At 40.3% G+C, this 15,709-nt stretch overlaps 1 protein-coding gene across 9 annotated transcripts; it reads right to left on the minus strand.

The window, feature by feature from the left end:
• Nucleotides 1–1,844: 1,844 nt before the first annotated feature.
• On the minus strand, nt 1,845–15,516 carry ubtf (upstream binding transcription factor). 9 transcript variants are annotated; one of them, XM_037791611.1, is made up of 21 exons: nt 14,962–15,516; nt 12,225–12,295; nt 11,086–11,258; nt 10,864–10,947; nt 10,607–10,762; nt 10,445–10,509; nt 9,999–10,125; nt 9,815–9,925; nt 9,562–9,695; nt 9,308–9,449; nt 9,186–9,227; nt 8,942–9,046; nt 7,682–7,837; nt 7,404–7,550; nt 7,007–7,117; nt 6,826–6,914; nt 6,539–6,728; nt 6,401–6,448; nt 6,249–6,302; nt 5,697–5,807; nt 1,845–4,905 (listed from the first exon to the last, which is right to left on the minus strand). In XM_037791611.1, exons 2-21 carry the CDS (start codon nt 12,271–12,273, stop codon nt 4,780–4,782), a joined length of 2,220 nt encoding a protein of 739 aa, XP_037647539.1. In that variant the 5' UTR covers nt 12,274–12,295; nt 14,962–15,516; the 3' UTR covers nt 1,845–4,779. The 9 variants fall into 9 exon arrangements, 8 of the variants coding, with proteins under 8 accessions (XP_037647539.1, XP_037647542.1, XP_037647544.1 ...); XM_037791614.1 differs by having other exon boundaries at nt 12,237–12,295; nt 14,962–15,515; XM_037791616.1 differs by lacking the exon at nt 14,962–15,516 and adding an exon at nt 14,701–14,948 and having other exon boundaries at nt 12,237–12,295.
• Nucleotides 15,517–15,709: the final 193 nt, after the last annotated feature.

A 15,709-nucleotide genomic window follows, 5' to 3' on the forward strand; every position in this document is an offset into this window, starting at 1 on the left:
AGGGTGGCTGGCGTCTCCCTTAGAGATAGGGTAAGAAGCTCAGTCATCCGTGAGGGACTCGGAGTAGAGTCCTTGCTCCTTTGTGTCGAAAGGAGCCAGTTGAGGTGGTTCAGGCATCTAGCACGGATGCCTCCTGGGCGCCTCCCTTGGGAGGTGTTCCAGGCACGACAAGCTGGTAGGAGACCACGGGGAAGACCCAGGACTAGGTGGAGAGATTATATCTCTACTCTGGCCTGGGAACGCCTCGGGATCCCCCAGTCAGAGCTGGTTAATGTGGCCCGGGAAAGGGAAGTTTGGGGTCCCCTGCTGGAGCTGTTGCCCCCGCGACCCGATCCCGGATAAGCGGTTGAAGATGGATGGATTGAAGATGGATGGACATACCCCACACACCCACCCGTTCTCTCTTAACTTTTTCCCTTTCTTACAGGGCCAAAATCAATATACAGCTTCACTGTATCAATCATACAATTAAACAGTTAAATGGCACCTCTAACAAAATGAAGATACACATAAACAGAAAAGAAATATATAATAAAAAGAAATAATAAATAAAATAAAAAGATTTTCAAAAACAAAAGAAAACATTCCCTTCTGAGGGTCTCCCACTATTATGTTTTTTTTACGTGTCCTATCTTAATTATTCCTCCTGTAGAAGCTCACCAGTTTCACTACTTTTTATGAAAACATTAAATGATTTCCATATTTCCTCATAAACACATATTTCCTATTGTTTTTCAATATATTGTATATACTTAGTCAATATTTTCGTAGACCAGTCATTAAAAGCTGTGTGTTGCTAGGATATTTGTCTGAAGGCAACTAACACCCCTATTGATGGTTTTATTTTGAAGGTACAATTAGCGTGCTTCCGGTATTACTGACAGCTCGGAGACATTAATAAATGAACATGAGATTTCGCTCGTTATCCGTGATCATTTAGTTATGCCTGAGCGGTTGAATGAGGTCATCTGTAACAATAGTATATGGCCAAAAGCATGTACTGTATATATAACATCTATGCTCATAGATATGATTTTATAATGCAGTATATTATCAAGCACTCAGATTATATTTTACAAAACAGCATTTTTATTTTAGCTCTCTTTAAAAATGTGGATATTCTATTTTCTTTTATATTCTATTTTATTAAAAAAGAATAAACGAGCAAGTCGACAACTGTGTATGGAAATTAATTATTATCTTACTTAAAGGTTGTACAAAAAGGTTTTCAATAAACTTAATTGCAGTGATGGAAAGTAACCAAGTATATTTACTCAAACACAACCTTGATGTACTTGTACTTTGATGTAGTATTTCCATGTTATACTTGATACTTTTTTTGTGCAAAAACATGATCCAACTGTAGGATGGTACCCAACCGTACAGAAGTGAGTAAAAATGTGCTCAACCTCAACCATGTATATCATTAAAATAATACTTAATAATACATAATTATCAAAATATTCTGCATAAATTATACTTATTGTTTTGACGCTTTGAATATAATTTGCTGATAATACTTTGAGTGAAAATTTTAATGTAGGATTTTTACTTGTATCATAGTATTTTCAAATTCATGACTGGATTTATTTAGAGACATCCATCAACGATGCACAAAATATACTAAAATACAGGACTAAAGGTGTTGTAACCACTCTGCAAGACCTCGTTTGTATCATGGTAAGATCTGGGCCCTGTTTTAGTGAAAACTCTGAGTTAGTTAACCTTGAGATGAGGGAAGCTCTGGGTTTTCAGTTCCAGGTAGAGAGGCGGTTACCATGGTAACTGACTATGTGAACCTAGTCCTGTCTGCTTGTCCAAGGTTAAAACAGAACACACATCTCTAACTGTTAAAGATCATTTTTTATTTGCCCAAATACTTGAACTACAAGGACATAAGAACACCCTCAGCTATAGAAAACATCAAATTTTGTCAAATGACCAGCAGTACAAACTTGTAAAGCTTTGCTGTCTTAGATATCTCTATAAACCAACAGAAGGGAGAGAAGAAACAACTAAAACAGGTGAATTAAACCAAAAACTCTCCCGTGAGTGAAAAACTCACCGGCCTTAGAGGTCACAGATGAGGGTTTGCCAAAATAAAGCACTAACAAAATGATAAGCACTCAATACAAAAACAGTATATACAGGAAAAATTACAACAGTTTTTAACCCCAATTCCTCTGGCAACTCAGTTCCCCAAATCCCTTTTACAAACTCCCATCCATCAATATCAGCAATCACTTTTCTTATTCTCTCCCCAGATTATTTAAATAGTCCACGCTGGTTTTTATTTCATAATGGTCAAAATCAGTCCATTACTAACAGACTATTAATAGTTGCCACTCATCTGTCTGTGGACCCAAAATGACAGTCATGGAAGTCTTGTCATTAGTCTGTTTTCAGGTGACCAATGACACGACAGCGCCAAGCAGAAAATTTACTAAAGACCTTTGGAAATAAAAAAAAAAAAAAGATTAACAATATCTACATTCATGGTGTTGGTATGACGTCCCCACACAGGCACAAACATGCACGCTGCAGTCACATCATGGTTTGCAACAAAACAGTAAAAACAGCACACGTTAAAGCAAAGAAACACACACTCACACCCCCATATATACACAGTTCTGTGCATGCATGCACACAAACTCACACAGAGGGACAGATTTACATTAAGTGCACACTTTTTTGGGATTAAGCATTAGACTAAAACCCATATGGATTACAGTCAATACCATTAAAATTCAAAAAAATATTGATGAAAACCATTCAGTTCGACATCCACAAAATGATTCCAGATGGATCAGAACACAAAACAAACCTATCGACAGTTCAAATAAATGTAAAACAACGGGTCAGAGAAGAAACATACACCAACTGTATGACGGTATTCTTTAAAAACACAAGACAAACTGAGCTCAAGTGGTATCCCTTCAAAGACAAACTGCTCTGGTCAAACAATAAACACTGTTTATTACTGTCAGGCCAGACTTAACGGAGTCAAACAGAATTGTATCAGACTGATGGATTAATAGGTCAGTTATAAATCACACCTTTCAATGACGGACACATGGCAACGGATCCCACAGCGCCTATAAAAAGTATTAAACCTGCTTCTGTTTTACACCTCTGAAGCATAATGGATGCAATCAGGATTTTTTGACACTCAACAACAAAACAAATCTTCACAAAACTAAAATAATTGATTGTATTGACTGGTGCAGACAAATGTTTTTATAAGTTGAATGGAGAGTGTAATTAAAAGAGTGACCAGTAAATACACCTGTATCTGGAAGCTCTAACAGCTCGTTTTGTAATAAAAACTACACCACACAAATAAAGGAAAATCCCAAATATATTACAACAAGTTTACTGAAAACTATCATTCAAGGGGAAGGATACAAAGAGCATTTTCAAGGCACAGAATAGCCTGCAGACTACAGTATGGTCAATCATTAAAAATATAAAATGTAAAGAATTTGGCACAGCTGTAAATCTGCTTAGAGCAGGCTGTGTTGGTACAAGAAGCGCATTAGTGAGGTTAAATCCAATAGAGAATTTGTGACAGACTGCTCACTTAAAGTCCCCATGGACATCGGTTGGGCAGTTTTGTGAAAAGAAACCGGGAGAAATGCAGTGTTCACATGTAAAAAGACCAATCCACATAGAATCAAGGCTGCCAAAGATGCTTCTACTAAATATTTAGGAGGGTGACTACTTGTGTAATTAATTGTTTTGGTTTTGCACTTCATTTAGATACATCTGTAGGGATTTGTTTTTCTTGTGAAATTGCAGAAAAAGTCACTTGGCTTGTTGTTGAGTTAAATGAGATCAATGTCAGTTTCAGTTCTGTGTTGAAATGTTTTAAAACACACCTGACATCACAGCAGGTTGTGGTCAGGTTTCCTCTCCGTTAGAAAGCAATAAATGCTGCAGTATAAAGACTAATTATTTTGTTAAAGAGTATCAAAACATCCACTTTGGTTCAACGTTGTAAAACAATAAAAGATGAAAAAGTCCAAGAGTGGGTGAATACTTTATATAAGCACTGTTATCCTTTAAATGAGAACACGGGTTAGTAACAAATTCTGAAATATTCCAGCAACAAAAAAAGAAACATTCATAATGGCTTGATTTTTTTCCTGAAAAAATACCACCTCTTTAAGAACCAAATGATAAAATCTACATCATAAATTGAGAATAGAGAACAACGCGACAATGCTCTGGAAAAAAAAAAAATATTAAAGGAAACATTCTGAAGAGTGCAATTTTTCAGTACCCTGCACGCCCCCTCTCCCCCCCTCTCGCTCTACCATGTTCTTTGGCTCTATGAAGCCTGTTCATGCCACCTGTCTTCAACTAATTACCAGAATAATAAAATAAACACTGGCAGGTAATGAGTTACCTTTGACATTAAAACCTTAAACCATTGAACCTGCAAGTCAAGATTGAAACCAGCGGCGAAAAAGTCCACGACATCACCAAACCAGTGGGATGCTGTTTTTGGCATAACGTCAGCGGCCCGTGCTGTGAGATGACCATCACACACAGCGGGGAGGGAATGAAACTGATTTTGGACACAAGGGCAGGGTCCCTCCATGAGTAGATCACCAACGTAGCAACATAAAGTGGGTGAGTGTGAAGTGGATGAGGCGATGCAGGGGCTCCCTCTGGTGGTGGGAGGAGAGCAGGGTTGGCACAGTGGCAGAGCTCCCTTGACTCTTGGCTCAGCTCAGCGCTGCTCAGTTCGTCTCACGAAGACGTCGCCGGCCCGTTTCAGTCCGAATCAGAGTCCGACGACCCCTGTGAATTTGAATCGCTGCTGCTGTCCTCCGACTTGTTCTCCTTGTCTTCCGCCTCGTCATCGTCCTCATCGTCCTCTTCATCGTCATCTTCCTCCTTCTTCAAACAAACAAACAATGAGGATATATATTTAGTAGGGCTGTCATGGTTAACGCAATAATAATGCAAATTCATTTTAACGGCACCAAATTCTTCAACGCATTAACGCAAACGATCTTTCAGAGGTTGTCAGTTTTATAGCTAGATTGAAGATAGATGATGTATGAAACTAGAAAACCTAAGGAATCCATTGTCATACTAGCTTGTCATGAAGGAGGAAAAATAAAGCTCCAAACTTGCGATACATTTTGGCGAGGAAAAACTGTCATGGTCATTTTCAAAGGGGTCTCTTGACCTCTGAACTCAAGACATGTGAATGAAAATGGGTTCTCTGGGTACCCACTGGTCTTCCCTTTATAGACATGCCCACTTTATGATAATCACATGCAGTTTGGGGCAAGACATAGTCAAGTCAGCACACTGACAGCTGTTGGGCTTGAGTCTGCCATGTTATGATTTGAGCATATTGTTTTATGCTAAATGCAGTACCTGTGAGGGTTTCTGGACAATATTGTATTTTTTTGTGTTGTTAATTGATTTCCAATAATAAATATATACATACATTTGCATGAAGCAAACATATTTGTCCACTCCCATGTTGATAAGAGTATTCAATACTTGACATATCTCCCTTTAAGGAGCATTTTGAACAGATAAAAATGTGTGATTAATCGTGATTAACTATAGACAATAATGCGGTTAAATATTTCAATCGATATACAGCCCTAATATTTAGCAGCTCCACTTCTTGTCGTTATCTCTGCATACTGGCAAAGACAAACGCAACTCACATCTTCATCGTCGTCCTCATCCTCGCTGGATGAGTCTGCTTCAGAGGAAGCCTTCTCCCGCTCATCCTCTTCATCCTCGTCATCATCGTCGTCCTCCTCCTCCTCCGTGTCCTGTGGGAAAAGAGATGTTCAGGGCGGCGTTCCAAATTGCATACTTTTAGCACATACTATACTTTTTTTTACTTTTAGTACATACTGCAGCTGCCCTTACAAAGTACGTACTGTTGCATGCTGTATGCACACAATTACATACTACTTCTTCATAACATTGTGCCTTGAACTTTGACCCTCTTAATAATAGCCAGAAAAGCATGCTGGCTTGCATACTGCAAAATATAACCGAATGTAGTAAGACATCCTGGTATTTTTGGCATACTGCATTTGACATACTACGTATTGGGACAAACAAACTCATTTTTCTGGCATACTAAATAGTATGATAGTGTGGGTATTGGAACGCACAGCAGGTATGGCTGACAACATCACCACTACAGCTGATTTATGAGACAAAAAGAAGAAGACAAAGAAGAAGAAGAAAGAGTCTGCGCTTACAGATTTCTTGGCCTTTGCCTTGGGGCCTCCTGGTTTTGCTGTAGTTCTCCTTTTCTGAAACGTCAAGCAGGTAAACAGTTTTAAACGTGCCAAAGTAAGATATTAGAAGGCTTAAAACATTACAGAGCTGCAGTACAATTTCTATGACTTACTTGTGAAGTATATTCTTTGTAAGTGTTTCTCTCTTGTGAAGACAAGCTCTGTGGATGAATGAAAGTGTATGTTAGATAAGTCAAGTGCTCAAGATGACTTGACAACCCCCCCTCCCTCCTCAAACAACCACTTCTTACAGCGAGCCACTGCTCCAGTGTGATTTTGTACTGCCTCTGCTTCTCCTCAGCGATCTTCTTGTAGCGGTCCTTGTCCTTCAGCGATAACCTCTGCCAGCGGCTGCCGATCTCAGTCATGCGCTCTTTCATCGGAAGGTGATTCAGCTCTCCGTTGGACAGCATCTCCTGAGAGAACTTCTGATATCCGTTTCTAGACGTTCAAAAATGAGCGCAAAAATCACAACTTTAAGGTTTCAACAGAATACACACAACAGGCAGCACAGACAAGTTGGATGAGACGGACTTACGATGGCGGTTTCTTGGGTTCACCCTCAAACTTCATCTTCTTCCCTGAGGCAATGGCAGCAGCAGGTGAGCGCATCTCGCACAGGTCTCTCTGTGGAAGAGAAGTCACTTGTTAGCTCGCTCTGTTACTGTCAACAGATGCTGTGGAGCTCTGCTGGACATCGCCAGTGAATTGACACTAACCTCGTATCTTTTCTGGTCCTCTGCTGCCTTTTTGATCCACACAATTTTCTCTTTTTTCTCCATGGTGCTCCAGGTTGCTTCCATTGCTTTCTGTGCCTTTGGCCGGTCACTCTGCAATACACAGGCTCACAATAAACGCACTTTTCAGAGCCTAAAGCATCAACACGGCTAAGGAAAGGTTGCCGTATCAGTGTAAACCCCCTAATAGTATACCTAATCTTCTCCAATTCAATAAAATACAACATATAATCCATTGTGCAAATGTTGGGAGGATTAAAATCTCTCTATAAGATTTTATGTTACCACACCACATAAAGCCTGATAGACTTTTAGTATTACCAGTGTGTATAGTGTAACGGGCTACTACCTGTTGGTATTCTTGAGACTTGATGCGTACCTTAAATCTGGCCAAGTAGTCTCCGATGACGCTCTGCTGCCAGATGTCCTGTGCGGTCTTGGGCGGGTCTGGCAGACGACTACGATCCTCCTTCTCCTTCTTCTCTGACTCAGCCTTCAGGACTGTTTCTAGGCGTTTATACTTCTCCTAAATGATCAAGACAGCAACATCATTAGAACATTTATTTAAAAATGTAAAAAAAAAAAATCGGTATGATTTGCCTCCAGTGATCCGCTCTGTTGAGGTGACATTTCTTTTCCGGTATAATATTAGATTACCTTCTTCTTATCTGGCAGCTCATTCCACATGCGAGCCAGGAGTCGCGTGAGCTCACTGTCAGAGAGGTCTGGCCGCTCCTGCTGCAGTTTCGGACGCTTCTCCTCAGAGAAGATGAACATGGCTGAAATTGGCCTTTTGGGTTTCTCTGTATTGGCCTACAGGTTATGGAGAAAGGGAATGTCAGAAACGGATACTTCAAAATCTAAGTAACAAATTAAATACCAATACAATTTTGAACTATTACTGTTTAATAGTACAAAGCATAAAACACGTATGGAATGGGACTTGAGCTTAACGTGTTACAGTATACTCCTATAGCCCCGTTTCCACAGCAGGAACTTTCCCCCTGAACCAAGAACCGCAGGGACCAGGACCTAAATTAAGTTCAAGAGACATTTTATGGAGGCTTTTTACCCCCCAAAAAGGCCCTGGTCGGTGGGCGGGGTAGTACGTTCTGAAAGTAAAGGTACTTTCAGGGTGGAGTTTGCAGGGATGACCATCGCTGATTGGTAAAACAAACACAGCACTGCTGCTTCAACTCGTGTAACGCTTCATTCACAAACAAGGAAGTACTCTAACATTGCTTTGGGACCATTTTAGGATGAGGGGGGAGCATTTCTCTTTATTTGATAACATTGAAAGTAAAGTTAGGCTCTGCTGTCGACCTCCCGACTCATTAAAAAAAAGAATGAGAGAAAAAAGAGAGATCGTGAGGGCGAGCGGTAACATTAGAAAAGACGTTGGTGCTTTGTTATTGTTTCACGGCGTTAACGTTCTAAAGCACAAATAAATAACCATCAAACACTCAACAGATGATTTATTGTGGAGATATATAGATATATGCAGCAGTGAATATTGCTGCAGTGAGACAAAACGTTTATTTTTTCTAAGGTTTATATTTTTCCAGTGTTTTTTTAGATGAAACAGGTGGACACACTGAACTGCAGGCTGCAGAGTGTTTACTGCTGCGACCACCAGCTGTCCTCGTCACATGTCGTGTTGCCTAATCTTTGCAGGTATTTAGACCACGGTGGATATGCAGACAACAATGGGCTGAAGGAACCTTTCAGTTCCTTGAAAAATAGTCCCAGGGAGTAAACGTACTGGGAACTTTTGATGGAAACCCGGCTTAAGAGTCTAATTTCTTTGGATAAAATTGTTGTGACCAAAGAGGTAAACAAAAAAGTAAAAATGATATCCAACATTGGAAATCACAGTTTGTATCTGAGCAAATGTGAAGAGTTTATACTTGGTCTTACCTTTGCTTTAGAGGCCCTCTTTTTGGCGGCAGGACTGTTGGGTCCACCCTTCTTAAAACTTTTCTCCTCAGACAAAACTCGGTGTTGCTCTTCCTCCGACAAACTCTACAGATCCATATGGCAGAGACAATACACGTGAGAAATTCATGCAGCAAAATGTATATATAGCACAAATGAGAACATTGATGGCTGTGACAAAAAAAAAAAAACATGTTGGAAGTAGAAACCAAAAATTAAGACTTACAGTAAGAAATCTGTTCATCTCAATTTCAAACTCCTTCTTCCTCTGAAAAAAACAAATATGACATTTTTAGACCAATTTGAAGTTTTGTTTTTAATTATCTGACGTGATGATTCTGGACTCACCTGTTCACAGCGTCTCTGGTAGGCGTCCTTCTCACCCTGTTTCAGCAGCTTCCACCGCTGGCTGCACATCACCATACGCTCTGTGCTGGGTACGTCCTTCATGCTCGACATCAACTCTGCACAGAACATTGAGTACCCATTTCTGAAAGCACATACACAGACGTTATATTCAAATAGCTCACTCACTCGGCAGTGGCCTATAACCAGCATCGTGCAGCAGACGCGTCAACGGTGTATTAGCAGGTGTGACTCACGGAGGCGGTTTGTCAGGTCGGCCGTCAGATTTGTCTTTTAGGTGTCTCTCAGCCTTCGTCAGGGTGGACTTGACAATATCATCTTGGGTCATGTTTAACTCCGGGTGCTGCTGGATGTACTCTCGCATAACCCCCTGGAATATTACAAACACAGAGAAGATAGATGAGACTGTACGTCATTATTGCTCTTCATCATTCTACCACAACAGCCCTTGTATATCAACAACACAATAACACACCAGTGTAGTCTTACCTCGTATAGTTTCTGCTGCTCCAGGGACTTGGCGATCCATTTGAGCCTCTTCTTGTCAGACAGCTGCGTCCACTGCTTGCCAAGACTGTCCTTAATGTCTTTGGTGGTTGCCTGATGTCAAACACAGAAAGTTAACATCTGTCACATCAACTTTGTATATTGTGTTGTAAATGCCTTAACTTACATCCGGGCGTGTCTTGAGGACGGCCTTCTTTTCATGGTTGTACCACAGCTGTTGGGGTGTCCTGGGCTTCTCTGGTGCATTTGAACCTTTCTTGGTCATGCTCTCCATGAGGTCTGGGTGTAGTTCTCTACATTTACACAACAGTTAAGCACAATCATCATCCTCTTGTCTGTGTCAAAAAACTGCTTAGAATACTGGGGACATTTCTGTCCTTAGGGGTCATTTTATTATAGACTTATTATAGGAACTGAGGTTCAACTTCCAAAGTTAAAAATGCCAAAATGTATGCCATATGCATTAACACAGCCAAAATGATCGAACAGTAAAAAATGAAAAAGACAAATGTTCCTAGTGATGCATAAGGGTTAAATATGCTGCAGGTGCAGACCCGATATCCCCAGTGCTAATAAGACGTAATCATGAAAACTAATAAGACATAATCTTACCTGAACTTTATCATGCTGTGCACAAATGTTTCTTTGTCTCTTAAGAAGTCCTCAACATACTTTTTCTGTAGCCATGAAAAGAAAATGTTTCTGTTAGAAATGAATGAGATCAAAAACAGAATCAAATTTATTTTAGCTGCACCTCAGATACTTTTAACGGACCTTCTTTTTGTCAGGCAGCTCCCGGTACTTCTTGGAGAGGATTTTAGTTAGGTCTAAGTTGCTCATCTCAGGGTGCAGCTTTGCGTATTTGGCCCTCTTTTCCATGAAGAAGCGGAAGTACGGAGTCAAGGGCTTCTTGGGGAAATCTGGGTGTTTCTGCATATCATGGGGGGAAAAATAAAAATGTAAAGACTTATGAGTTTTATTCATAACTGATACTTGCTCATTAGTTTAATAAAACATATGTTTAAGCCCACCTTTATCTTTTTGCCCTTGTAAGGGTTCTTGATGTAGTCTTGGGCATCAAATATCAGTTCTGTCAGAGTCCGAAATTTACGAATCTGTGGTAAAGGCAGACAAAAAAAATGAACTCAAGACACAACATTAGCATCTAACAGACAAATCGGACTGTTTCACAATCCATACAAATACTACACATCACACTAATACGCTACAAATACAAAGTTAAAATGGCTCACCTCTTTAGAGACCTCCGACCACTTCTGCTTACACATGTCTGCTGTGAAGGAATTGAAGGCCACCTTCGTCCAGTCGAGGTGGGACTCTGATGTTTTGTATTTAGTCAGGTCTTTCTGAGGCAGCGCCACTTTTATGGCCTCCAGCAGTTTCAAGAGGTCATCCTGGGCCCACACTGAAAACAAAAGGACACAAAAATTATAAATATGTCTGCTAAATTAAAAAAACTAGCTATAATATCCTCTCATATGTCTAAAAGTATGTCCAATTATCCTTCCCCTGAGAAAAGAAACCCCTATAATGTATATTCATATAGTGACTAAAAGTAGGTAATAATCTGTAATAATGTGTTTTCAGTGACTAAATCATACATTACGGTATGTTTTGTTCTCAATGGGTGTCACCACTATAATTGCTAAGGTGACCTGTAAAGTACATTAATAAAATGTATTACATGGCTTTGTTGAATACTCTATTCTGATTGGTCAATTACTGCCTTCTATGGTCTCTTATGTTATAGCAGACCGTTGCTATGGATGCAGTTCTGATGTCAGACTCTGGCAGACTGTTTCTGTGTCAAATTATTGATTTCTTAAGTAAGTAGCAGTGTCATAAGTGATGATAATCAAGCAAGATAATAAGTGTCGGGTATATTTCCGCGTAATAAGCGGGGTAATGTACAGCTAGCAGGCCATTGTTGTGAAATAAACTCCTTCAGGGGCATTGCAGATTTATAATTTTGTCAGGGTTTTATTTTCCGACAATGACCGGCTCGCTATACATCATCTCTTACGTAGTGGAGTTACCCTGCACTATATTCACTTCTTTTAATAGTCCTGTATCACAGCTGTTACCCTGCACTATATTCACTTTTAACAGTTTTCTTCATCTCCTTGTATTTTTATATCTGGTCTATTTTTTTGTACTTTGCACTACTAACTTTTTTACTAACATGTTTTGCACTATGGAACTGTGATGCTGGAAACTTGAATTTCCCTCTGGATCAATAAAGTTACTATCTATCTATCTATCTATCTATCTATCTATCTATTATTATAGGCTTAATACATTAAGTTTACATAATAGCAAATGCATTGTCATTTCACAAGTGTTATGAATAATCAATTATTTTTTTCCACACCAAAAATCACACCTTTCTCTTGGGTCGTTGCCTCCATTTCTCCATTCATTTGTGGGTCTACTGTATTGTATCTACAGAAACAAAAAAACAAAAAAAATCAAGTTATCAAACTTTAATAGAGAAAAAAACATTGCAATCCATAATCTGTGTGTTCATATCTTTCTTCTACAATAAACTGTACTTTTTTTTTTAATCATAATCTGTATGTTCATATTTTTCTTCTACAATAAGATGTTTTTTTTTTAATCATAATCTGTATGTTCATATTTTTCTTCTACAATAAGATGTTTTTTTTTTAATCATAATCTGTATGTTCATATTTTTCTTCTACAATAAGATGTTTTTTTTTTAATCATAATCTGTATGTTCATATTTTTCTTCTACAATAAGATGTTTTTTTTTAATCATAATCTGTATGTTCATATTTTTATTCTACATAAACTATTTATTTTTTTAAATCCCAAAACAAAACATTTTGTTATTTCCATGTATATATTATTCATACAACAAGGTGATTTGTTTTGTGATATAAAAAGTAAAACTGCTGTTTTCAAGTGGTGGAATTTAAATTTGCCTCGACAAAATGGTTTATGTTCATTACACCGCCCCTTAAACGTTTACGCTACATGGTGAGACATAGGCTATTGCTTGTGACGGCTTCAAATCTCAAATAACACTGCGGAGGGCTTCAACTAGCACAACTATTGCTACGACTACACGACGCTCCGTCGAAGCTATAATGTTGCCAGTCAGAATTTAACATTGTGTCCTTTTTAGTCCACCGCCACTAAAGTATCAACCAACTGCGGCGACCATTTTCTCGCTTGGTTCGTGCTCTGCTCGGGTAATGGAGGATTTTCTGTCTCGGAGTGGAGGTTGGGGAGGATCCACGAAAGGAGGAAGGACGTGGACGGACAGGCAGCTGTAGGCGACCAGCTGACCACGGACGGGGGGATCTGCTTTCGGTCCTCCGACGACGACGAGGGGGGAATGGTGGCTTGGAAGCACTGCAGCCAAAATGCGCCACTCGGAAGAGACGCCTCATCACCGATGGATGGATCTAGCTCCGCCATGAAACCCCCCTTATAATCTTCTCTTACTCAAACTGGAGCGAGGAAGTTAATGTAATATTCGCTTACAGTTATTAAAAATGTGTTTTCAAGAGTATTTAACCGATTTTGGCGTTTAATATTGAGATTTTTTAGAGCAAAAAAAACCCCAGTGCATTCTTCAACGAGGCGTAGCCGAGCTGTGCTTCCATGATGGCGGCTGCTCGTTGTTCATCGTGTCCTTGATGGCCTCCAGCTCTCACTGTGGTGGTGTCCTACTGCGGTGACCTAGCTACATTCAAACCGTAGATGTGTAACTAAAGAGCCGCTTTAACGGACATTTTGAGCCGTTTGAACATCAAATATTTTACCAAATTTCATGAAAATAACAACATATGGATGATAAAAACACATTTGTGAGTTGAGACATTACTGCCAAGGGCAACTTGGTACCAAATGAAGCTTAAATTGGACTTTTATAGCAATACTTTTTAATAAAATTGTTTGCATTTAACACCAACCGTTAAGATTGTATGCATTTAATAAGAACATCCGTTTCCTGGGGGGTAACGGTTAGACCTGGACTTACTGTTTACAACGTATAATTTAAAAAAAAATGTTTTAGCAACCGTTAAATGAATTATAGACTTTATAATATAGTATTTTAATGTTTTAAACAAATAATATCGGAGTTAAATGTCATGGTTGATGGGTTGGAAGGACTTGCGGAGGCGCAGGAAGAAAGAAGAAAAATGGAAAATATGTTTAACGGTTAAACGTTAAACAGGCTCGAGCTCACTCTTCGAAACAGAGTTTAACGGTCGCTTTTTGACGGTTTAAACGGTTAAATTGTACATTAATTTGTTAGATAAGAGCTCTAAAGGAAACATGTTAAACATCCGAGGCTGAGTAGCTTCACTGAGCGAGCTGAGCTCCAGGTCCGCCATGCTTCAGCTCTCTGCTGCTCTACAAGGAAAAACCTACCGTGACAAGGTCCAATGGCGCACTGCAAAAACACTGAAATACGGAGCTTAAAACACTCAAAGCCAGGGCGTTGCAAGACTCTCCTTCACCCTCGATCCCAAAAAAGCGTATAAGCGGAGAACAAGAAGGCGGGTTCTCCGCGATGCTCCGAGTCGTCGTCGGTGGTTTCTGGGCTAGTCGCGGTGTGTGTGAGAGAGAGAAAGGGGGAGAGAGAGGAGGGCGAGTCTCTGCACGGTGAGATATTAAACCGAGATCCCTGATGGCTAACCGAGAGAGGCGGCTGGCTGTTCCGCCAACAGCCGCATGGAGGTGGAAGGAAACCACCGTTAATTTCCCCCCCACGCTAAATACCCCCGGTTAAAGTACACACAAATAGTCGAGTTTCGATGGTGGGGAATTGGCATAAAACAGTAGTGTAATTTTTGAGTAAATACCACATTAACCTCCAGGTCTTACATCGAGTTTCCTCCCCGCTGTAGAGGACAAGAAACTCGGCTATGGCCGACCTCGTCTGTACGCTGCCACCAACCAACGGTCGTTTTTTCAACCGTCGTTTTTTCAGCGGTCGTTTTTTTCCGCTACTACAAAGAAGCTACCGACCGTTGTGCCTTATAAGCGAAGTATTTAGCGGAGATTTAGACGCTTATTCTGGCGTGTTTATCGCACCGTAAATGGAGACCGAGCGGGTTGTTTTGTTGGCTTACCTGTCTCTCTCGGCGTGAGCCTGGGTGTCGTTGTTGTGGAGGAAGAAGAAGAAGAAGGGGAGGGTTGAACGATAGCCAGCACTGCGCCGTCGGTCCTGGGCTCCAGTCCCCGCAGAGATGGTCCTTCCCCCCCGCCTCCATCTCACTTCGCCGTCTCCCTCCACTCAACGCGCAGCAGCAGCAGCTCCTCTCTCTCTCTCTCCATCCATCCAACCATTTCGCTACGCGGAGACATCCATTTTTTTTCTCCCCCGACCGACCTCGCCACCGTGTTGTTTCTGAACCGATGGCGGTTATTTTTTCCACTCACTCCCGGAGGCTCCACCATGTCTGATCTCCAGAACGAAAGTTTGCACCCCGAATATTTTTTTTTATCAGGAAAGTTTCATGAAGTTGTGCCAATTATTATCTTATTACAAACAGTTCATCTTACATATATTTAACATAAAATTATATATTTTTTTTCCAAAAGTTTATACATCAGATGTCTACTTTTAAAGACAACTATCTAGTCTCAGCCTCCATGCATTTTGCACATTTGCTCGGCGATTCCTCTTTTACAACAAATAAAGAGGCTGTTTGACAGCTTCATTTTTGGCCCAGCATGTTGTTTCTTTTCAACTCCACCTTGTGTGTGTTTGTGGGCGGAACCTCGGGCCGTCCAATCCAGTCAGGCCGACTCAGGGAAAACAAATGACTTTCAGGCACTCGGCCTTGTTAAACTGTGCTGCGTTCCCTGGCTGTTGGA

This window comes from Sebastes umbrosus, chromosome 14, assembly GCF_015220745.1.
Source record: "Sebastes umbrosus isolate fSebUmb1 chromosome 14, fSebUmb1.pri, whole genome shotgun sequence".
NCBI lineage: Eukaryota > Metazoa > Chordata > Actinopteri > Perciformes > Sebastidae > Sebastes > Sebastes umbrosus.

Excerpts from the sequence above, each read along its gene's own strand:
- ubtf (XM_037791611.1), bottom strand. The coding sequence starts at position 12,273 with ATGAATGGAGAAATGGAGGCAACGACCCAAGAGAAAGGTGTGATTTTT. Across the intron at positions 9,228-9,307 it reads ACCAGAGACGCTGTGAACAG|AGGAAGAAGGAGTTTGAAAT; the intron begins GTGAGTCCAGAA and ends TGTTTTTTTCAG. Across the intron at positions 7,551-7,681 it reads AGCTGCCAGATAAGAAGAAG|GAGAAGTATAAACGCCTAGA; the intron begins GTAATCTAATAT and ends TTGATCATTTAG.